This window comes from Bos indicus x Bos taurus, chromosome 17, assembly GCF_003369695.1.
Source record: "Bos indicus x Bos taurus breed Angus x Brahman F1 hybrid chromosome 17, Bos_hybrid_MaternalHap_v2.0, whole genome shotgun sequence".
Lineage (NCBI taxonomy): Eukaryota > Metazoa > Chordata > Mammalia > Artiodactyla > Bovidae > Bos > Bos indicus x Bos taurus.
The window spans coordinates 9,528,429-9,547,302 of NC_040092.1; the positions used below are offsets into that span (position 1 = coordinate 9,528,429).

Genomic DNA, 18,874 nt, shown 5'->3' on the forward strand with positions numbered 1-18,874 from the left:
ATCTTTTTCTATAATCATAAGTAAAGTCAAATAAACTTTCCCCCCTCTGTAGCCGACAGGAACCCACTGGAATCGCTGCTCGGGACTGTGGAACACCAGTTTGGTGCTCAAGGGGTAAGTCAAAGCGTGATTTCCAGCATGGTTTAACAGGAGATGACTTTTCTGTGCTTCTGGTGGAATTTCCTGCATCCTGAGCAGGCCACTTTATTTGAAAAAGCTTAAGAGCACTCCCCAGCTAGAATTGGAGATGTTCTTTTGGAAGAGAATCAGATGAGCAAGTCTTGGAAAAGAGATTTTTAGATGCAGATAGTGATCATAGGAATCAGGTGCTTTCTCTCGCATCTGTTTTAAACTAGGACCTCTCTATAAAAATGGGACTGGAAAGAAAAAAAAGGATTCGGGACTTTATATTTTAATAGAGCACCTTAACAAACATTTTCTGACTCAGTCCTCACAATAACTGTGTGAAATTTGCTGCCGCGGATGTCACTGAGGGTCTGAAAAATGAAGTGACCTTTCCAGTGTCACAGGCTAGAGAAGGACAGAGCTGGAACCTGATCTTCAAATCTTCAAATCTCATGAACTGTAGCCCACCAGGCTCCTCCATCCATGGGATTTTCAGGCAAGAATACTGGAGTGGGTTGCCATTTCCTTCTCCAGGGGATCTTCCTGACCCAGGGATTGAACCCTGGGTTCAGTCTGAAGATATGCTTTCAGATATTTCTGTCTATATCTCTTTTCTTTTTCCTTTCTCTAATCAGGAGGTAAAAAGGCAGAGGAGATTGGAGAAACGATTTGAAATGGAGAAATCCTTTAGGCTTGGCCATGTAGTTTGGTCATAGGTTTGTAGGTGTTCTGTGCAGTAACTTAATTAAAAAAAAAAAAGTTAATGACCAGAACTTCCTGCTCTGTAGCTGGTTAACACAGCCACCTCAGAGGCTGGGTGCCATAGACCTCCACTTGCCAGCAGCATTGGCATTTCTGACTCCCCTGAGTTCTGGCTCGGCAGGACCTCACAACAGAGTGCGCCACGGCCCACAACCCCACAGCCATCACGCCTGACGAGTACTTCAACGAAGAGTTCGATCTGAAAGACAGGGACATCGGAAGGCCGAAGGAGCTGACGATTAGGACGCAAAAGTAAGACGGACTCAGCGGTCATTTTCAACTTACAGATTCTTATTTGTTTGAGAAGTTGTGCTGTTTCCCATGTCGTGGTTCTTCTTCCAGCCCCTCCCTTGAAAAATAATTTCAAATTACTGGGATTTCCCTGGCAGTCCCTTTGGTTAATAAGACTTCTTGCCCTGCTACTTCAGGAGCACAAGTTCCCCTGGTTGGGGAATTGAGATCACGCATTCTGAGTGACTCCCCCCCAAAAATTAAAATCACTTTATCTGATGAAAGGCGACAGTAAATTTCCCATCTTATTATTAGCCCTTCTCCAAATAGAATATAGACTGGATATAAGAATTCCTTTTTTGTTTTTAACTGCCGACAAGCCTCAACTGATCAAATGAAATGGTTTCCCCTAGCTACCAATACTCCCTGCTTGCTATCGATTAAGGCTTGTGGCGCAGGTCGTTTGCCCCCAGTTGCCCTGATTTCGGGGTGATGCAAGTTCTTTGTGGCTCTCATCCCTTCCCAGCTCTGACGCAGGGGATGTGAGATAACTGGGGAGACTGGGGCATAGGGAAGCGGGCGTTGTCTAGGCTACTGCAGAGAAATCACGCAGTCTCCCCGTCTCGGGGACCCGGCCTCAGTTGGTCTCATCTCACCCAATCCGGCAGGTTTAAAGCAACGCTGTGGATGTGTGAGGAGTTCCCGCTGTCCCTGGTAGAGCAGGTGGTCCCCATCATTGACCTGATGGCCCGCACCAGCGCTCATTTTGCCCGGCTGAGAGACTTCATCAAACTGGAATTCCCGCCCGGATTTCCCGTCAAAATAGGTACCATTCAGTCAAGCAGAGGAGCACCCGACAAGGGACTTAATGGAAGAGGGCAGACTTGTCCTCGAGTTCAATGTGATTTACAGAAGTGTCCTGGTTCTTAGTTCATTTTGCACATCAAAATTAGGAATTTCCCCCAGCCATCAGTGCTGCTTACAGATGATGCTGACAGATGACAAAGGCATAAAAAGGGGACACATGCCTTGTTTTAAGATCAAACCTTACTGAAGTGAAACTTCAAATTAGACTTACTATTTGAAGAAGACAGTTGACACTAAGATCCTCTGATCATTAATATGTTTTAGGGCTTGAATTAGTGCACATGACACCACATATAATACATAATTGCTTGTGAAGAATTTACCTTTTGGATAGTTGTATATTCATAACACTTGAAACCTGGCTCGATCACTTCCTGTGATCTAGAAGAAGTCACTTAACCTCTCTTTAATCTCAGTCTTCCTATATGAATATTGGGAAAGGGTTGTTTTGATTAAATGAAATCATACTTATAGAAAGTACTTAGCATGGTACCAGCGTAGTAAGTGCTCAGTAAGTGGTGGCTGTTATTCTTCTGGATAAAGTTTATTTATAAAAGCTTTTATTTTGTTAGAAATTCCCTTGTTTCATGTCTTAAATGCACGGATTACATTTGGAAATGTTAATGGCTGTAGCACTGCTGAAGAAACTGTATCTCAACATGTGGAAGGGACCCAGCCTGATTCAGGTAAAAAAAAAAGTTGGATTTTGTGGTTTAAAAAAAAATTCATACATTTAATCATTATACTGATTATTCGGTTTGAAATTAGAGTATCTTATGAAGTTGATTTCTGTCCTGAATGAAAGAAAATTTTAGATTTAGTTTCAATTAAGTAAAACAAAAATTTTGTAGGAATGTATGAACATGACGCCTCTTGAATTAAAAAGACAGCCTATCTTAAAAAACAGCTTTACTGAGGTGTGACATGTAATCACATCCTCCCATTTTAAATGTGACAGTTCATTGCGTTTTGACAAATGTATACAAACCCATGTAACCATCACCACAGGCAAGATACAGAACATTTCCATTAACTCCCCCTAATTTCCTCAGGCTCCTTTGCCATCAGTCCCATTCAGATGTTGGATGCTGTTGTAAATGGATTTATTTTTTAGTTTTATCTTCCTGTTTACTCACTTATACTGAAACTTACTTGGGTTTTTTTCAGTTTCTTTTTTATTATGGTACAGTAGTATTCTGTGTCTTAGGCTAGTTGAAGGATATGCAGGCCTTTGTTTTTATTAATATCACTTTTGAGTTTACAGGTGTATTATATACTCTTTTATATGTTTACTATTTTTCATAATAATAAAACATAAAGACATTGGTGTGATTGTGTGTATATCTACAAACAGACATCACATTCCTCAGAGGACACACAAGTAAACACTGGTTACCTCTGGCATTTGGAAATAGCAGACAGGGTGTAGGGAGAGAGATCTTCACTTTTAATTTTGCAGTCTTGTGTATTTTTTTTTTTTTTTTGGTGATTATGCATTATATTACTAAAAAAAAAGTCAAGGCAAAAAGGAAAAAAAAAAAACAAACAGTATTCTGGTACTGTTCCCTGTCGAGGTTATTCTTCTTCGAAATCTCTCTCACCTAACAGCAAATCTTGATATTAATCATTTTAATTTAAAAAATTTTTATGAAAGTTGAAGTGGAAATTTATTCTGCTTACTCAGGCACTGGACTGTTACCTTCTGTGTTGCAGCTTCCCCTCTCACAAACTTCGAGGTTGATCAGTCTGTGTTTGAAATCCCTGAGTCTTACCACGTTCAAGACAATGGCAGAAACGTGCATCTGCAGGACGAAGATTATGAGATAATGCAGTTTGCCATCCAGCAGAGCTTACTGGAGTCCAGCCGAAGCCAGGTACATGTATCAGAACCAATGGCAGGGCTGGGAAGGTTTTACCCTCCCGTTTGGCCCCAGTCTTTGGTTCTAAATGACAAGTTTGGCATATATGTGGTATTTACCTAGGTTATATTTTATGTCCCTGGTCTTTTATGAACGCTTCTTATATAAGACCACGTGCGTAGCCCCAGTCAGCATCATTTACAGGATGTTCCCTGCCAGACTTGGTGACTTCCTGCTCTACAAGAGTGGGGTCTGCTTCTGCCCTTTGGTGTGGTCCTAGGCTCCTGCTATCCACTGCTTTCCTCACATCATTCATCCAGCAGATGTTTGCACAGTGCCTGCTTTGTGCCAGGTGCTGGGAGGTTCTGTGGTGAAGCAGCCCCAGTGCCTGCCTTCACGGAGCCACTAAGCTTTGAGAACGGTGCCCACACTCCAGTGTCCTCCCAGCCGAGGTTTTTCACATTCTTGCTTTTTCTGGAGGCTCAGAGCTCGGTAGCATGAGCCCCCCCTGCCATGGACCCATTCTTAGAGCCATTTTGTTTTCTGAGGCTGCTGGGCCAAGGGCCAGACCCCAGTGCTGGCATGTTCCCGAGAGGCTTCCCTCCCCTCACCCTCACCGTCAATCCAGCGTGCTTTTCCTTTCCCCATTCTAAGTGAGCTTATTTCTGCCCAACAGCTACATCAACCTTGACCATACACTTTGAAAAGAGGAGTAGCCAAAGATGACCAATAATGAGTTACGTATTCTGGTCTTGCTCTGTTCATTTAAACTTTGCCTAAGGTTGAGTAGTTTTTAATAGATTGGTTTGATATCAAGTAAGGGAAACTGGGAGCTGTCAGTCAGGGTAGCGGACCCTGTACTACCTGATGTTTGGGTGTTACTTTAGAAATAATCCCGGTCCCTGTTAGTTTTTCCACCCAGCACCGATGATAATGGACTTGAAATACTGTTAACCTTGTTCTTGCTGCTTTCATTTTGTTGTCAGTACAACACTTTATTCCTTCTAAGGGGTATTCACGTGCATCCGTTTGTCTTTCCTAGGAGCTTTCAGGACCAGCTTCTAATGGAGGGATCAACCAGGCACATGCCTATGACGCCCAGTATGAGAGGTGATTGACATGACTCTTGATTAACCCGAGGTTGGTACAGGTGCCTAGGACACGCAGCAGCAGGCCTGGTGGGAGAGACTTGATAAAATGTTGGCTCTCCTGCTTCCTTTGTGGCAGTTCCTCATTGAATTAGCTCTAAGCTCACGGTGGCTGAGCTTCCAGGAACTGGTGATAGAATTGCTGACCAGTTCCTCTACCAGTGTCACGGGCAGAAAGGCACCTCGTTAATGTTTTCTGATCTTCTGCGAAGAATGTAATATGATCACAGAAGGGCTAAGTTGCCCTTAGTGGGAAGTTTATACAATTTCCCCCACTGGGGATCAAAGCTACGCCCTTGGCAATGAAACCTTGGAGTCCTAACCACCAGACCACTGGAGAGTTGCCAGATTATCCGTTTGAGGAGGAGTTAACCTGGAAAGACTGATTTTATGGAGCATCTTCCTATAGTCTGGGCACATATGAGAACCTGTTGAAGAAGTTGGGATTTGCTTTAAAATAGATCCGAGTTCAATTCTTAGCCCTGCCCTTAGAGGCTGGGTAATTTCGGGCAGGTGTGTACCAGCACCCAGCACCTGCACCCCTAGTTAGGTGAGATTGATGGCCTCATGCTTACTGAGCGGACAAGAAGCGCCTGGCACGGCGGGCACTGGGTCCCGGGCTAAGAAGCATGGGTGTTGCTGGCCCGCGCGGGTGACGGTTTCTTCCCCTCTGTGCTTGTAACGCAGGGCCATCCAGGAGAGCCTCCTCAGCAGCTCCGAAGGTCTGGGCTCTGGCACCTCCAGTGAGACCAGCCGCTTTGACAGCGACCTGCAGCTGGCCATGGAGCTCTCCGCCAAAGAGCTGGAGGAGCGCGAGCTGCGGCTGCGCGAGGAGGAGGCGGAGCTGCAGCAAGTCCTCCAGTTGTCACTTACCGAGAAATAGGCCCACCTGCCTCCCGCCTCCTGTCTGCGCTCCCGCCGAGGGACTGCGCCTGCGCGGGACTGCATCTCACACGGGTGCAGCAGAAGGCAGCTGTCCCCTGCTTTCTGCAGAGGTGCAGAGCCGGGGCTCCTCCAGGCCCACCCGCCACGCTCCCCTGTGAAGGGGCTGGGGTCCCGCCGCCCCTGCGCTCCAGGCATCAGGGGAGGAGAGCATCGTCACTTTCCATTAGCTCTGTTGGCTTGCAGGTCACGTTTTTTACTTACCAGCTTTAGATACAAACCCAGTCCCTCCTCCCACTGCCCCTCCCCCCAGGTTTGTAGATTAATTTTTATCAAGGAGTGATGAGTTCTTGCAGAGTCTGGTGCTTTTATAGAAGAGAGGAGCAGCCTTTGCAGAGTGTGGTGTATGAGGACCTAGGAGACACTTCTTTACAGTTCACCAAAGAAATGGATCACCTGTGCCGATCTGCTCTTTAATTTTTACCTTTGTACAGGGTTTCCAGGGCACCCTCACTGTTCCTAAGCCACCCCCACCTTATTCCAACCCTCCCACCCCAGCTGAAGAGGAGATAAGTACAGGATCTATTTTAGATTTAGGGTTAACTATTTGCATCAAATTAAGATACACAGATGACAACGGAAGTTGCCTTAGCCTTAAAAATTACTGATAGTTTCAAACCACCTCACTCCTCTTCTTGTTGAGGAGGGGCCTGATTTGAATTTGTAAAGGCAGTTCCTTTGAGAGCAGGATCCTCCAGGCTAAACCCAAGGCAGCTAATTCTGACCCTGAAGGAGCAGCTAGGACAGCCCGAGGCTTGTTCTTGAAGTGGGCAGGCTGGCCAAAGGATCACCAAAGCAGGGGTGTGTTCCATGCCTTCTCTGGTGAGAGGTCTCCACTCAGAGGCCTGGGAAGACCCCACCACGTGCCCTGGGCACACTGAGAGGAAGGGGTGGGCTTGAAATGAGCAAGGGAGCTACAGACAGAACTCAGTGGCTCTGTACTCAAAAGGGAAAATGGTGAATCCACCTTGCTTTTTAGAGTTCAAATCAACATCTTTCTGGATAAATATATTTTTTAACAGAATCTTTTTATTATTTTTAAAAGAGATAAAAACGACTGCTCCCATCCGTAGCAATACAAGGTTATACATTTTAACCAGATTTTCTCAGGCCCTTTTTGGGAGACCTTTAGTAGTTAACTATTTTGTCTAACCCTCCTGTAAATAACCATCGCACAACATAAGAGGACCCTGGGGAATGCGGCCGAGGGCACCATCACTCCAGCCCGGCCCATGGATTCATTCCCACAGGCTGCACTGAAGTCCCCCAGTTAACAACATGCTCCTCTGTTCTGCGTCCGTTACCTACCTGTTGTGCTGCTTTGGGGGTGGGAAGGGAAACCGAAGCCCCTGTTCCAGTAAACGGCCGTGTGTACAGTTAACTGTTGCCAGCAAAACGTGCCCGGTCACAAAGAACTGGACTTGTGATTCCATGTGACCATCTGCCTTCCTCTTCATGGTCTGACCAAAATTCCTTCTCCGCACACAAGGCCAGTATATGCAGCATCACACCTGTCTCACACACAGCCTGGCGTTTTGTTTACTTAGCCTTCACCTCCAGCAAAGACGCGTCTTGGGAATGGCTGCATTTAGGCCATGTGTTTACTCACCGAGGTGAACAGAGGTAATTTCTGTGTTCGCATTCCATTGTTCTGCTTTCCACGTCTTTGACTTTCTCCCTAGGAAGTCAGTTAAAAAGGGACTGAGCCTTGTATCACCATCACAGCGTTTTCCATATATGTGTTCACTCTCAAAATACAAATAAAGACAGCTTCCTTAGAGGGTGCTCGTACAATACTCTGAATGCTTTAGAGGCTTTTTTTTTCTCTCTCCACATTTTTGTAGTCCCCTCCTGTTGTGTGTGTTATTGGAATATTAGAACGCCTCCCAGTCCTCAGTCGTGTGTGACTAAGGTTTCCTCACAAACGCAGATGACCTCAAAGAAGATACGTTGCACTATGGCAATTTCAAATGGCTGTGGTGCCCTGAATGATGGAGTTGGCCTTCCCAGGTGGCGCTAGTGGTAAAGAAGCCGTCTGCCAGTGCCATGACTGATGGAGTTTTTAAAGTCCAAGCTAGACCCATGTCCAGATCTCTGTTTGTTTCCGAGGCAAACCATGCAATAGCACAGTAATCCAAGTCTATGCTCCGACCAGTAATGCTGAAGAAGCTGAAATTGAACGGTTCTATGAAAACCTACAAGACCGTCTAGAACTAACACCCAAAAAAAATGTCCTTTTCATTATACAGGACCGGAATGCAAAAGTAGGAAGTCAAGAAACACCTGGAGTACAGGCAAATTTGGCCTCGGAGTACAGAATAAAGCAGGGAAAAGGCTAACAGAGTTTTGCCAAGAGAACGCACTGGTCATAGTAAACACCAGATTCCAACAACACAAGAGAAGACTCTACACATGGACATCACCAGACAGTCAACACCGAAATCAGATTGATTATACTCTTCGCAGCCAAAGATGGAGAAGCTCTATACAGTCGGCAAAAAACAAGACCAGGAGCTGACTGGCTCAGATCATGAACTCCTTATGGCCAAATTCAGACTTAAATTGAAGAAAGTAGGGAAAACCATTAGACCATTCAGGTATAACCTAAATCAAATCCTTGTGATTATGTAGTGGAAGTGACAAATAGATTCAAAGGATTAGACCTGACAGAGTGCCTGAAGAACTATGGACAGAGCTTTGTGACATTATACGGGAGGCAGTGATCAAGACCATCCTCAAGGAAAAAAAAATACAAAAAGGCAAAATGGTGTCTGAGGAGGCTTTACAGATAGCTGTGAAAAGAATAGAAGCAAAAGGCAAAGGAGAAAAAGAAAGATATACCCATCTGAGAGCAGAGTTCCAAAGAATAGCAAGGAGATATAAGAAAGCCTTCCTCAGTAATCAATGCAAAGAAATAGAGGAAAACAATAGAAAGGGAAATACTAGAGATCTCTTCAAGAAAATTAGAGATACCAAGGGAACAATTTATGCAAAGATGGGCACAATAAAGGACAAAAATGGTATGGACCTAACAGAAGCAGAAGATATTAAGAGGTGGCAAGAATACACAGAAGAACTGTACACAAAAGATCTTCATGACCCAGATAACCACAATGGTGTGATCACTCACCTAGAGCCGGATATCCTGGAATGCGAAGTCAAGTGGGCCTCAGGAAGCATCACTAGGAACAAAGCTAGTGGAGGTGATGGAATTCCAGTTGAGCTATTTCACATCCTGAAATGATGCTGTGAAAGTGCTGCACTCAATATGCCGGCAATTTTGGAAAACTCAGCAGTGGCCACAGGACTGGAAAAGGTCAGTTTTCATTCCAATCCCAAAGAAAGGCAATGCCAACGAATGCTCAAACTACTACACAACTGCACTCATCTCACATGCTAGCAAAGTAATGCTCAAAATTCTCCAAGCCAGGCTTCAACAGTATGTGAACCGTGAACTTCCAGATGTTCAAACTGGATTTAGAAAAAGCAAAGGAACCAGAGATCAAATTGCCAACATCCGTTGGATCATCGAAAAAGCAAGAGAGTTCCAGAGAAACATCTACTTCTGCTTTATTAACTACGTCAAAGCCTTTGACGGTGGATCATAACAAACTGTGGAAAATTCTTAAAGAGATGGGAATACCAGACCATCCTACCTGCCTCCTGAGAAATCTGTATGCAGGTCAAGAAGCAACAGTTAGAACTGGACATGGAACAAAAGACTGGTTCCAAATCAGGAAAGGAGTATGTTAAGGCTGTACATTGTCACCCTGCTTATTTAACTTATATGCAGAGTACATCATGAGAAACGCTAGACTGGAAGAAGCACAAGCTGGAATCAAGATTGCCGGGAGAAATTTCAATAACCTCAGATACGCAGATGACACCACACTTATGGCAGAAAGTGAAGAGGAACTAAAGAGCCTCTTGAAAGTGAAAGAGAAGAGTGAAAAAGTTGGCTTAAAACTCAACATTCAGAAAACTAAGATCATGGCATCTGGTCCTAACACTTCATGGCAAATAGATGGGGAAACAATGGAAACAGTGACAGACTTTCTTTTCTTGGGCTCCAAAATCACTGCAGATGGTGACTGCAGCCATGAAATTAAAAGATGCTTGCTCCTTGGAAGAAAAGTTATGACCAATCTAGACAGCATATTAAAAAGCAGTGATATTACTTTACCAACAAAGGTCCATCTAGTCAAGGCTATGGTTTTTCCAGTCAGTAGTCATGTGTGGATGTGAGAGTTGGACTATAAAGAAAGCTGAGTGCCAAGGAATTGATGCTTTTGAATCGTGGTGCTGGAGAATACTCTTTGAGAGTCCCTTGGACAGCAAGAAGATCCAACCAGTTCATCCTAAAGGAAATCAGTCTTGAATATTCATTGGAAGGACTGATGCTGATGCTGAAACTCCAGTACTTTGGCCACCTGATGCGAAGAACTGATTCCTTGGAAAAGACCCTGATGCTGGGAAAGATTGAAGGTGGGAGAAGGGGATGACAGAAGATGAGATAGTTGGATAGCATCACCGACTCGGTAGACATGAGTTTGAGTAAGCTCCGGGAGTTGGTGTTGGTCAGGGAGGCCTCACATGCTGCAATCCACGGGGTCTCAGAGTTAGACACAACTGAGCAACTGAACTGAACTGAGACCCATGTCTAGAAATGAGTGTGGATTTACGATTGAGATCCTGCAAGGGAAAAATGTGTGATCCACTAAGACGACTCCAAGCCCCTGTAATCTCAAGCAACAACCTGCAAACTTCTTACTCTCAACTTTAGAGGATGTTAAGGTCAGTGTTTGCTAAAATAACCCATTTTTGTGTATATTAGTCTAATGTGTTTGCTGGGGGGCGTGGCAAGTAACCTGAGTAGAGTTCAGCTTAGGGAACCTAGGGTTTGACCCCTGTCCCCTGCACCCCTGAAGCGGAAGGCCAGGAGAATAATTCCACTTGAAAACAGCATCTGGGCATAGAAGCTTTCAGTTTATTTCTCTCTTGCTTCCAGAATTGATACTTTCTTTCACCTTTACTACTCTCTCTTATACTGAACAGATGGTAACAGGGGGATGAACACACAGGCTGGGTTTTCCATGTGTATGTAGAATGACTATGGCCAGTTTGTTTCAGAAAACCAAACATGATTGGTTTACTTGGCTGGCGATTACAGGGCAAAAGGCCGGGCACAAGGTTTATGGGTCTGATAAGTTTTTACTCTTTCCTTTTAAAATGCTAAAAATGGCAATAAATGTTTAGGCAGATAACACAACAGGGCATCCCAGATGAGGCAAGGATGTGGGCTCCTGTGATGTGACTGTCCCTGCCCCTCAGAGTCCCCACCACTCCGCCCTCCAGTCACAGGCCAGTGGTGGTGATCCCACTTCCATTTGTGTTAGTTTTCACATCACCTGATCCTCACTAGAATAAAGAAAGATAAAGTGTGTATATCACTGGTTTATAGATAAGAAAACTGAGGCTCTAAGAGAAGTTAAGCCTGTTTGTAACTGGAGCCGGAACAGGAATCCAGGTCTTCTGGCCCCTGGCCCAGCTTGAGAGATTACTTAGGGCTCAGTTTTCTGAGTAGCTTAGAGGTCTACTTCACAGTGCCTCCTTAAGAGATTAAATCAGATTCCAACACACACACACCCCTGCATTTTAAATGCTTGTGAAATAATGACTAGGATAAAACATCACATAAGATGTTACTTTAGTTTTAATGGACATTTTGCACAGAAGCACAGAACAGTGGACATGTCAGCGGCTCAGTCCAGGGTTACACACAAAATCGTTAGGTCAGTTACAGTATCCCACTTCAGTTATTTCACATTTAGTTCAGGTTGTTTAAAAAAAAAAAAAAATCAGTGCTGTGCTAGAATGGAGCACAAAACAAGATAAGCATTTTAATTTAGTAAGATAAGCCTAGCACCCTTAAAATAAATACTGTTAAGAATGAAAGTATCATTTCCACGGGGGGATGTTCCAGTTCACCAACAGTGCAAATGAATAGCAGCATTTTCAAAGCTGAAATTAAATTGTGTAAACACACAAATACGTGCCCCTTGGCCTTGACAGTGAATGCACACATCTGCCGCGCCCCACGCCCTGCCCACCCAGGGCAGAAAAGAGCGCCTGTGAGAATCAGAAAAGCTGCCCTGACTTCCAGGCCACAGGCTGGAAAGACTTAACTGCAGGACAAGGAAGTCAACGTGTTTGAGATGGGCCAATTGCTATACTTCGGCCGCCCCCAGAGCCTCCCAGCCCAAGAGTGTCCATGGTCACAGGCCTACCTGGCAACCCCGACTTCAGTGGAGGCATCTGAGCACAGAGCTCTATGCAGCATGAGGAGTGGGGTGGAGGGGGGTGGGTACCGCCTACGTTCCCTACAGTGGACACTGCTTTGCAAACAGGGCATCGAGGCCACCTCTGGATAATTAAAATCATTTGTTATTCTTATCCCATTGTGACCAAATGATTCTTAAGTAGGGAATGTCAACAGGTCAAGTCTTCCTTCTCTTAACAGTTTCAAACATACACTTTCCTATCCAGGGTGGTTTTTTCACCACTCATAAAGTTATGTTTTCTTTCTCGTGAGCACTCCATCTTTACGCTGAACCCTGGAACTTCAGGTCTTACTCTTAACAAGCACAGCCAGATACAAGAAGAAACACTGAGAAGCAGACTCAGTGGCCCAATGCTTGCCTTCCAGCGTTAGGATAAGACGATGGCTAGATGTTTTCTCTAAATTGTTCAGAATTTACCAACTGTCCAGACCAAAGATCATTTCCAAGCAGTGAAGTTCTGATTCCAGCTTCTCCACTGACCCGCATGCAACACAACTTATTCCGTTCCCAGATGCTCACGGAAGGACTTGCTTGCTCAGCTGTCACCGGCGCCGAATGGGCTTGTAGACGCAGAATGCCATGAGGATCACGGTCACCAGCAGGAGGCTGAAGATGGTTCCCATCAACACTGCAAAAGGAAAACAGGTTACTGCCCAAGGGCAGCTCAAGTTCTCCAAGTCGTCTGCTGACAGCCATGTGCCCAATGCCACTCGGTACCAGGCACCATGCCGGGTGTTGGGAAACCAGCCACGACAGACCTCTCGGGCTGTCTCTGTGCACGTGGGGAGAGAATGTAGCTTTACGTGCTGCGAGGAAAATGGGAATGTGAGGGTGATGGGGGAGGGGTGGTGGAGGAAGCCAGTGAGGAGGAAACACACAAGCTGGGGCCTTAATGGAAGAGGTGTGAAGATCTGCAGGCAGAGGATCCACAAATGAAAGCCCCTTAGGCCCGAACAAGCCAGAAAGCCAAGGAACAGGAAGGAGGCCAAAGTGGCCAGGAGGAAGGAGCGAAGGAAGAAAGGCAGCTGGGCAGGAAGCGAGGAGCCAGCTCACGCAGGGCAGTGCAGACTAGGAAGCTTAAAGAGTGGATTATGGGACTTTCCTGATAGCTCAATTGGTAAAGAATCCACCTGCAATGCAGGAGACACCGGTTCGATTCCTGGGTCAGGAAGATACCCTGGAGAAGGAATAGGCTACCCACTCTAGTATTCTGGCCTGGAGAATCCCATGGACTGTACAGTCTGTGGGGTTGCAAAGAGTCAGACAGGACTGAGCGACTTTCACTTCACTTACGGGCAAAGAGGGACATGATCTGATTTAGTTAGAAAAAAGGTCCCTCTGGCTGCTGCGTGGAGAACCATCCCATTACAGGGGTACAAGAACAGAAGCAGGGAGCCCAGCTATGTTTTTAAAGCCATTCATAAAGATTGGAGAGTCAATAAGAATGACGTGTTTCAGTCTCTTGGGGCATCTTGACAAGGGCTTTCTGGTCAAAGAAGCAATGAAACAACTTCATAAATCTGTTAGGTTTCTGACAGTGAATTTCACATCAAAATTTTCTAAGTTGCTTAGGTGAGAAATGGAACCTATTGTTACCCGCCCCGCCCCCTCCACCAGTGCAAGACTAGATATAAGGATGTGGGATTTAACCTAACTAGCAACCTGCCAGAAGTGATGTGCAGCCCTCTTTGTGTGTCTGTCCCAGAAACCTTGGAGGGAGCCCAAAATGAAGTTACCTTAATAAGTAAATGTACGTGTATGTGTTGGTAAGTAACCTGGGTTCTACCTGGGGCCTAACCATGCTTGGTCTCCAGACTGATAACTTACTGTTCCTCTGAAAAAAACAATAAGATTTGACCAAAGTTTTATTTAAATGAGTAATTTAGGGTATCTTATCTACCCCACCCACACACTCACTGAACCGAGCTATTATTTAAAAACTGGCTGTATAGAGACATCACCTTTCACTGGAGAGGGAGGGAGGGAGGATGAAGAAGGTGACAAAGACGGTGGGTCAAAACTGCAAGAGGCCAGAGGGAAGTTTAAGGGTCTCTGTTAAACAAAACCTATCTCAAAATAGGCCTCATTACCTAAACACCTGCCCTCATTTTCAAAGTTCTGAATGCCATGAGTTTCTAACGCTCTGTCTATAATTGGACCTAAAGTTGTCTTATTCCATTTAAACCAATGTCCCCCACCCCTCCCAACCTATTTTTGAAAAGGCTCTAAACAAAACCAAACCTCCTAGCAGGAATGCAGGGGACTAGAATTGGAGAATGTAAGTCTTCTTTAAAAAAGAAAAAAGAAGAGCTTAAACCCCAAGTTGTCAGGTGCACAATAATCTGTTGGGATAGCTAACCTTTGGGGCCTGGATACACCTGCCACTCTTCATTTCCCAGGACCTGGGAGAACTTTAAGACCGCTTGGTGGTGGCATTGTTTAGTCGCTAAGTCGTGTCTGACTCTTCTGTGACGCCATGGACTATAGCCCGCCAGGTTCATCTTTCCATGGCATTTCCCAGGGAAGAATACTGGGGTGGGTTGGCATTTCCATCCCAAGGGGATCTTCCTGACCCAGGGATCGAACCCATGTCTCTTGCATTAGCAGGTGGATTCTTTACCACTGAGCCACCTGGGAAGCCCTTAAGGCTACTTAGGGCCTTCCTTATGGTCACTTCCCCTTTTCAAGCCTCGTTTCTACCCTGTAACATGGGGCAAATGAAACCCATCTCACAAGAGTGAGTTTCTTGAGGGCTAAAGATGAATGTCATTTAAACAGCGAATTTCCAGTGAAATGTTTTTGTACTGTTTTGGAACTATTCTAATACTGCTCTTTTTTTGTTTGTTTGTTTTTTAGCTTGAGTTAACACTGTCACATGGAATCTATTGTTTTAAATATAATATTAAAAGTGGCCAACATATTCTAAAAGATTTCTAAAATCTTAGCCTTGAAAGGCTCTCAAAGGACATCTGGTCCAGCTTTCCACTGAATGTGAACGTTTTTTCTACAATATCCCTGGCAGTTCCAACTCTTATTTGGAATACTTATGTGTATTTGTTTATCAACCAACCAAAATACTAGAAAATTTAAAAGCACCTCCACATCATGATTTTTTTTTTTACTGTCAACTGTGTCTTACTCAAATAAACTGCATTTTAGATCTCAAAAAATTTTTCATATTTTCTATGAAAAGCACTTAACACAGTGCCGGACAGGTAATAAGCACATGATAAATGAGAGCTGTTATTATCACCAAGACAGGCAACACAGCACAGCAGTCAAGAACACATGGTTTGGGGTTTAGACTGTCTGGGTTCCCATCTACACTTACAGGCTACGTGACTTTACAGAAGTTACACAATCTCTGTCTGTTTCCTCTTCTGTAAAAATGGAGATAAAAATTCCCACTGCATAGATCTGTCCAGGGGAGTGTTTCTCAAACAATCTGTGGTAAAGGACTAGTTTTTGTAACTTGTCTGTCCCAGTGCCACTACCTAGCCCTACTATGCATGACTCACTAGCAGCTCCCACTACCTAGAAAGCATTCCCATTTAGAGACCTAGAAGTGCTTTTGAGTTGCTTGGATGTTGCAACAATGTCACACTGTCAGATTTCTAAATAATCTCAAGTGCTCTAAGACATCTCTTTGCAGATAACAAACAGTCTGCAGACTTCACAGGGCTCTGCCACCACTCCTTGAATAGTACTGTTCTACACAACAGCAGTGGATTCTCAACCATGGGGATTCTGCCTCCAGTGGACATTAGGCAAGTGTCAGGAGACATTTTGATTCTCTGAACAGGGAGTGGGGTGTCCTCCTGGCATCTAGTTGGTAAAGGCTGGGGATGCTGCTAAATATCTCAGAGTGCTCAGATAGTGTGTGCTCAGAAGAGTATGTCCACCCCCACCCCACACTGCCCTTGCCCCTCAAACAGAATCATCTGGTCCAACATGTCAGCAGCATCCAGGATGAGAAATCCTGTTCTAAAGTATTAAGCAGGATGATGTATGGAAACCATGGAGCAAGTACAAGGTACTCGGGTACAAAGTAAGTGGTCGATACATGACAATGAACTCATGGAGAGTCAAGGTAATCCAGAAACAGTACCACGTGGCAGCACTGTAAATATACAGACCTACCAATGAAGTTCAGCACAAAAGACTTTTTAAAGTTTGCCAAGCTTTGAGCTCCAGGGCCCCTTCCAGAGTCACGTACTTCTATATGTATATATGTGTGTGTGCATTTTGATGACATCCTCCCAAAAGGATGTTTCAAGCTCCAGAAAACTAAGGTTCTCCTACTGGCCTCCACCACTTCCTTTATTTATTTTTGAAACTCCTGCCCTTTGCAGTGGAAGAGCAGAGTTTTAATTACTGGACTGCCAGGGAAGTCTGTCCACCTGGCTGGCTGTGTAACCTTGGGCAAATAACTTCACCTCTTTGAGTTTCACTTTCCTTATGTGTAAACCTTACCTTTCTCCTTAAGTTACTGTGAGGCTCAAATAAAATCATGTATATAACGTGCCTAGTACAACACGGTACAGAGGAAATGCTCAACAAATGCCAATGATCATTATGGACTAAGACTACTAATCCTGTTAGGAAAGCAGAGGGGGTGAGGTATATTATGCGCCGTGTTGCCTAGCTCGGGCGCACATAGTCACGGAGGAAGGGGACCCAGAGTGTGACCTGGGTTATCCAGGGCATTCACGCAACCTGCACCTATCAAGCCCACAGTGGACCAAACCTTCCGCTGAGCCCCAGGCCTTCGGAGAGGGCTTGCACCAGCACCCGCTGCCCTCACACTGCCCCCCGCCCCCAGCCCCCCATCCACACCGCGCGTGCCAGGCTCCGGCTGCCCGGAGCGGCGAAAGCGCAGACCCGACCGCCGGTCAGCGGCCACTCACCCAGGTTCTGCCCACGCAGCACCGCATACGGCCGGCTCCGCTCTGGCGGCTCCACGGGTGTCGGGGCCTCCGCCTGTCCCAGCAGGAGGCTGCATAGTCCGAGGCAAAGCCACTGCCACACTGAACGCAGCATCTTCCCTGACAGTCAGTGGAAGGCTAGCCACTTCCGCCGGAAGCCCCGTCTCGTCTACTCCCGCCTACCACCTTCTATCGCACCGGGAGAGCGTCGTTGCCAGGGTAACTGTACTTCCTCGCCAGATTTCAGCCCTCAGTAAGGTTCCTCGGGGATCCACGTTCCTCCAGGACAAACGTTTCCACCCGGCCCAATTTTCAGAGGATCACCGTTCCGTCAAGGCAATGTCCACCTCCATTACAGTTCCGTCCTGACCAACGTTCCCCCTTCCTTTGAGTTCCAGGTGGGCCCCCTTGCATATAGGTTTCTTAGGTCCATTTTGGACCTCTGGAAGGTGTTTTACGAATCCCTGTATTTTCTTATTAAATCTTCACCATAGGCCTAAAAAAGAAAAGACACTATTCCTATTTTACAAATGCCACCTTCTCTGGGAGTTTTTACACTCCTGTATATATACTCCCTACTCTTTAACCTCTCTCATCCCCTCATAACCCCTTCCCATTTACCCTATCCATTTAACATACATTTTGTTATTTTGACTAAAAACGTGCACAATGTTACAGTTGTGAGTTAAGTTTTATTTGGGGGCAAAGTAAGGACTATAGCCAAGGAGACAGCCTCTTAGATAACTCTGAAGAACTACTCTGAAGTGGTAGTGGGAAAGTCGGTATAAATGTGATTGTTAGTGCAAGATCGTGTGTCCGAGGGCACAATGAGGCCAAACAAACCAAAACTTCAGAATGTGGAGCAGAGAAAGGTTTATTTAGTTTATTTATTTAAATTTAATTTAAATAAATTAATTTATTAATTTAATTTATTTAATTTAGTTTATTTATTTATTTATTTAAATAGCCCTGCAGTGGGCTATTTAAGGAGACACATGTCTTATACCCTGAAAAGCCCCTCGCTACCCCCAAGGGGTTCAGCAAAGCATTTTTAAAAGCCAGCTTGAGGTGGAGGGGGGGACAGGGGGGTGGCAGGGTATGTGATCAGCTCATGCACAGTTCTCTGATTGGCTGATAGTGAGGGAACAGGGTAGTGTTACAGGGGTTAATTTGATCAGTCCTTAGTCTCCAGGAGATCTGGGGCTATGTGCTCACGGTCATCAAGAAGTTAACATTTCCCATTTGGCGGGGGGTTTTCACATCCGTAAAACAAATGTGTGCAATTCTGAAAGTGTGCATCAAATGCTATTATCTAAGCACTTTCAGTTCACTTCAGTTCTCTCAGTCATGTCTGACTCTTTGCGACCCCATGAACCGCAGCACGCCAGGCCTCCCTGTCCATGAGCAACTCCCAGAGTTTACCCAAACTCATGTCCATTGAGTCGGTGATGCCATTCAACCATCTCATCCTCTGTCGTCCCCTTCTCCTCCTGCCTTCAATCTTTCCTAACATCAGGGCCTTTTCCAATGAGTCAGCTTTTCGCATCAGGTGGCCAAAATATTGGAGTTTCAGCTTCAACATCAGTCCTTCCAATGAACACCCAGGACTGATTTCCTTTAGGATGAACTGGTTGGATCTCCTTGTAGTCCAAGGGACTCCCGAGAGTATTCTC

The 18,874-nt window shown here is 45.2% G+C and overlaps 1 protein-coding gene and 1 long non-coding RNA gene across 2 annotated transcripts in view; one reads left to right on the forward strand and one right to left on the reverse strand.

The window, feature by feature from the left end:
* Positions 1-7,734, forward strand: part of ANKRD13A (ankyrin repeat domain 13A) — a 34,459-nt gene extending 26,725 nt beyond the window's left edge. Inside the window, exons 9-15 of the mRNA XM_027566551.1 lie at positions 53-114; positions 1,010-1,140; positions 1,788-1,945; positions 2,559-2,672; positions 3,700-3,860; positions 4,888-4,955; positions 5,681-7,734. Coding sequence (XP_027422352.1) covers positions 53-114; positions 1,010-1,140; positions 1,788-1,945; positions 2,559-2,672; positions 3,700-3,860; positions 4,888-4,955; positions 5,681-5,876 — 890 coding nt within the window. The 3' untranslated portion in view covers positions 5,877-7,734. The remainder of the gene's footprint in view (positions 1-52; positions 115-1,009; positions 1,141-1,787; positions 1,946-2,558; positions 2,673-3,699; positions 3,861-4,887; positions 4,956-5,680) is intronic.
* A 3,896-nt stretch (positions 7,735-11,630) lies between these two features.
* On the reverse strand, positions 11,631-17,520 carry LOC113907410. Its single transcript, XR_003515188.1, has 2 exons — positions 17,184-17,520; positions 11,631-12,904 (listed from the first exon to the last, which is right to left on the reverse strand). It is a non-coding gene; the product is annotated as an uncharacterized LOC113907410 (long non-coding RNA).
* Positions 17,521-18,874: the final 1,354 nt, after the last annotated feature.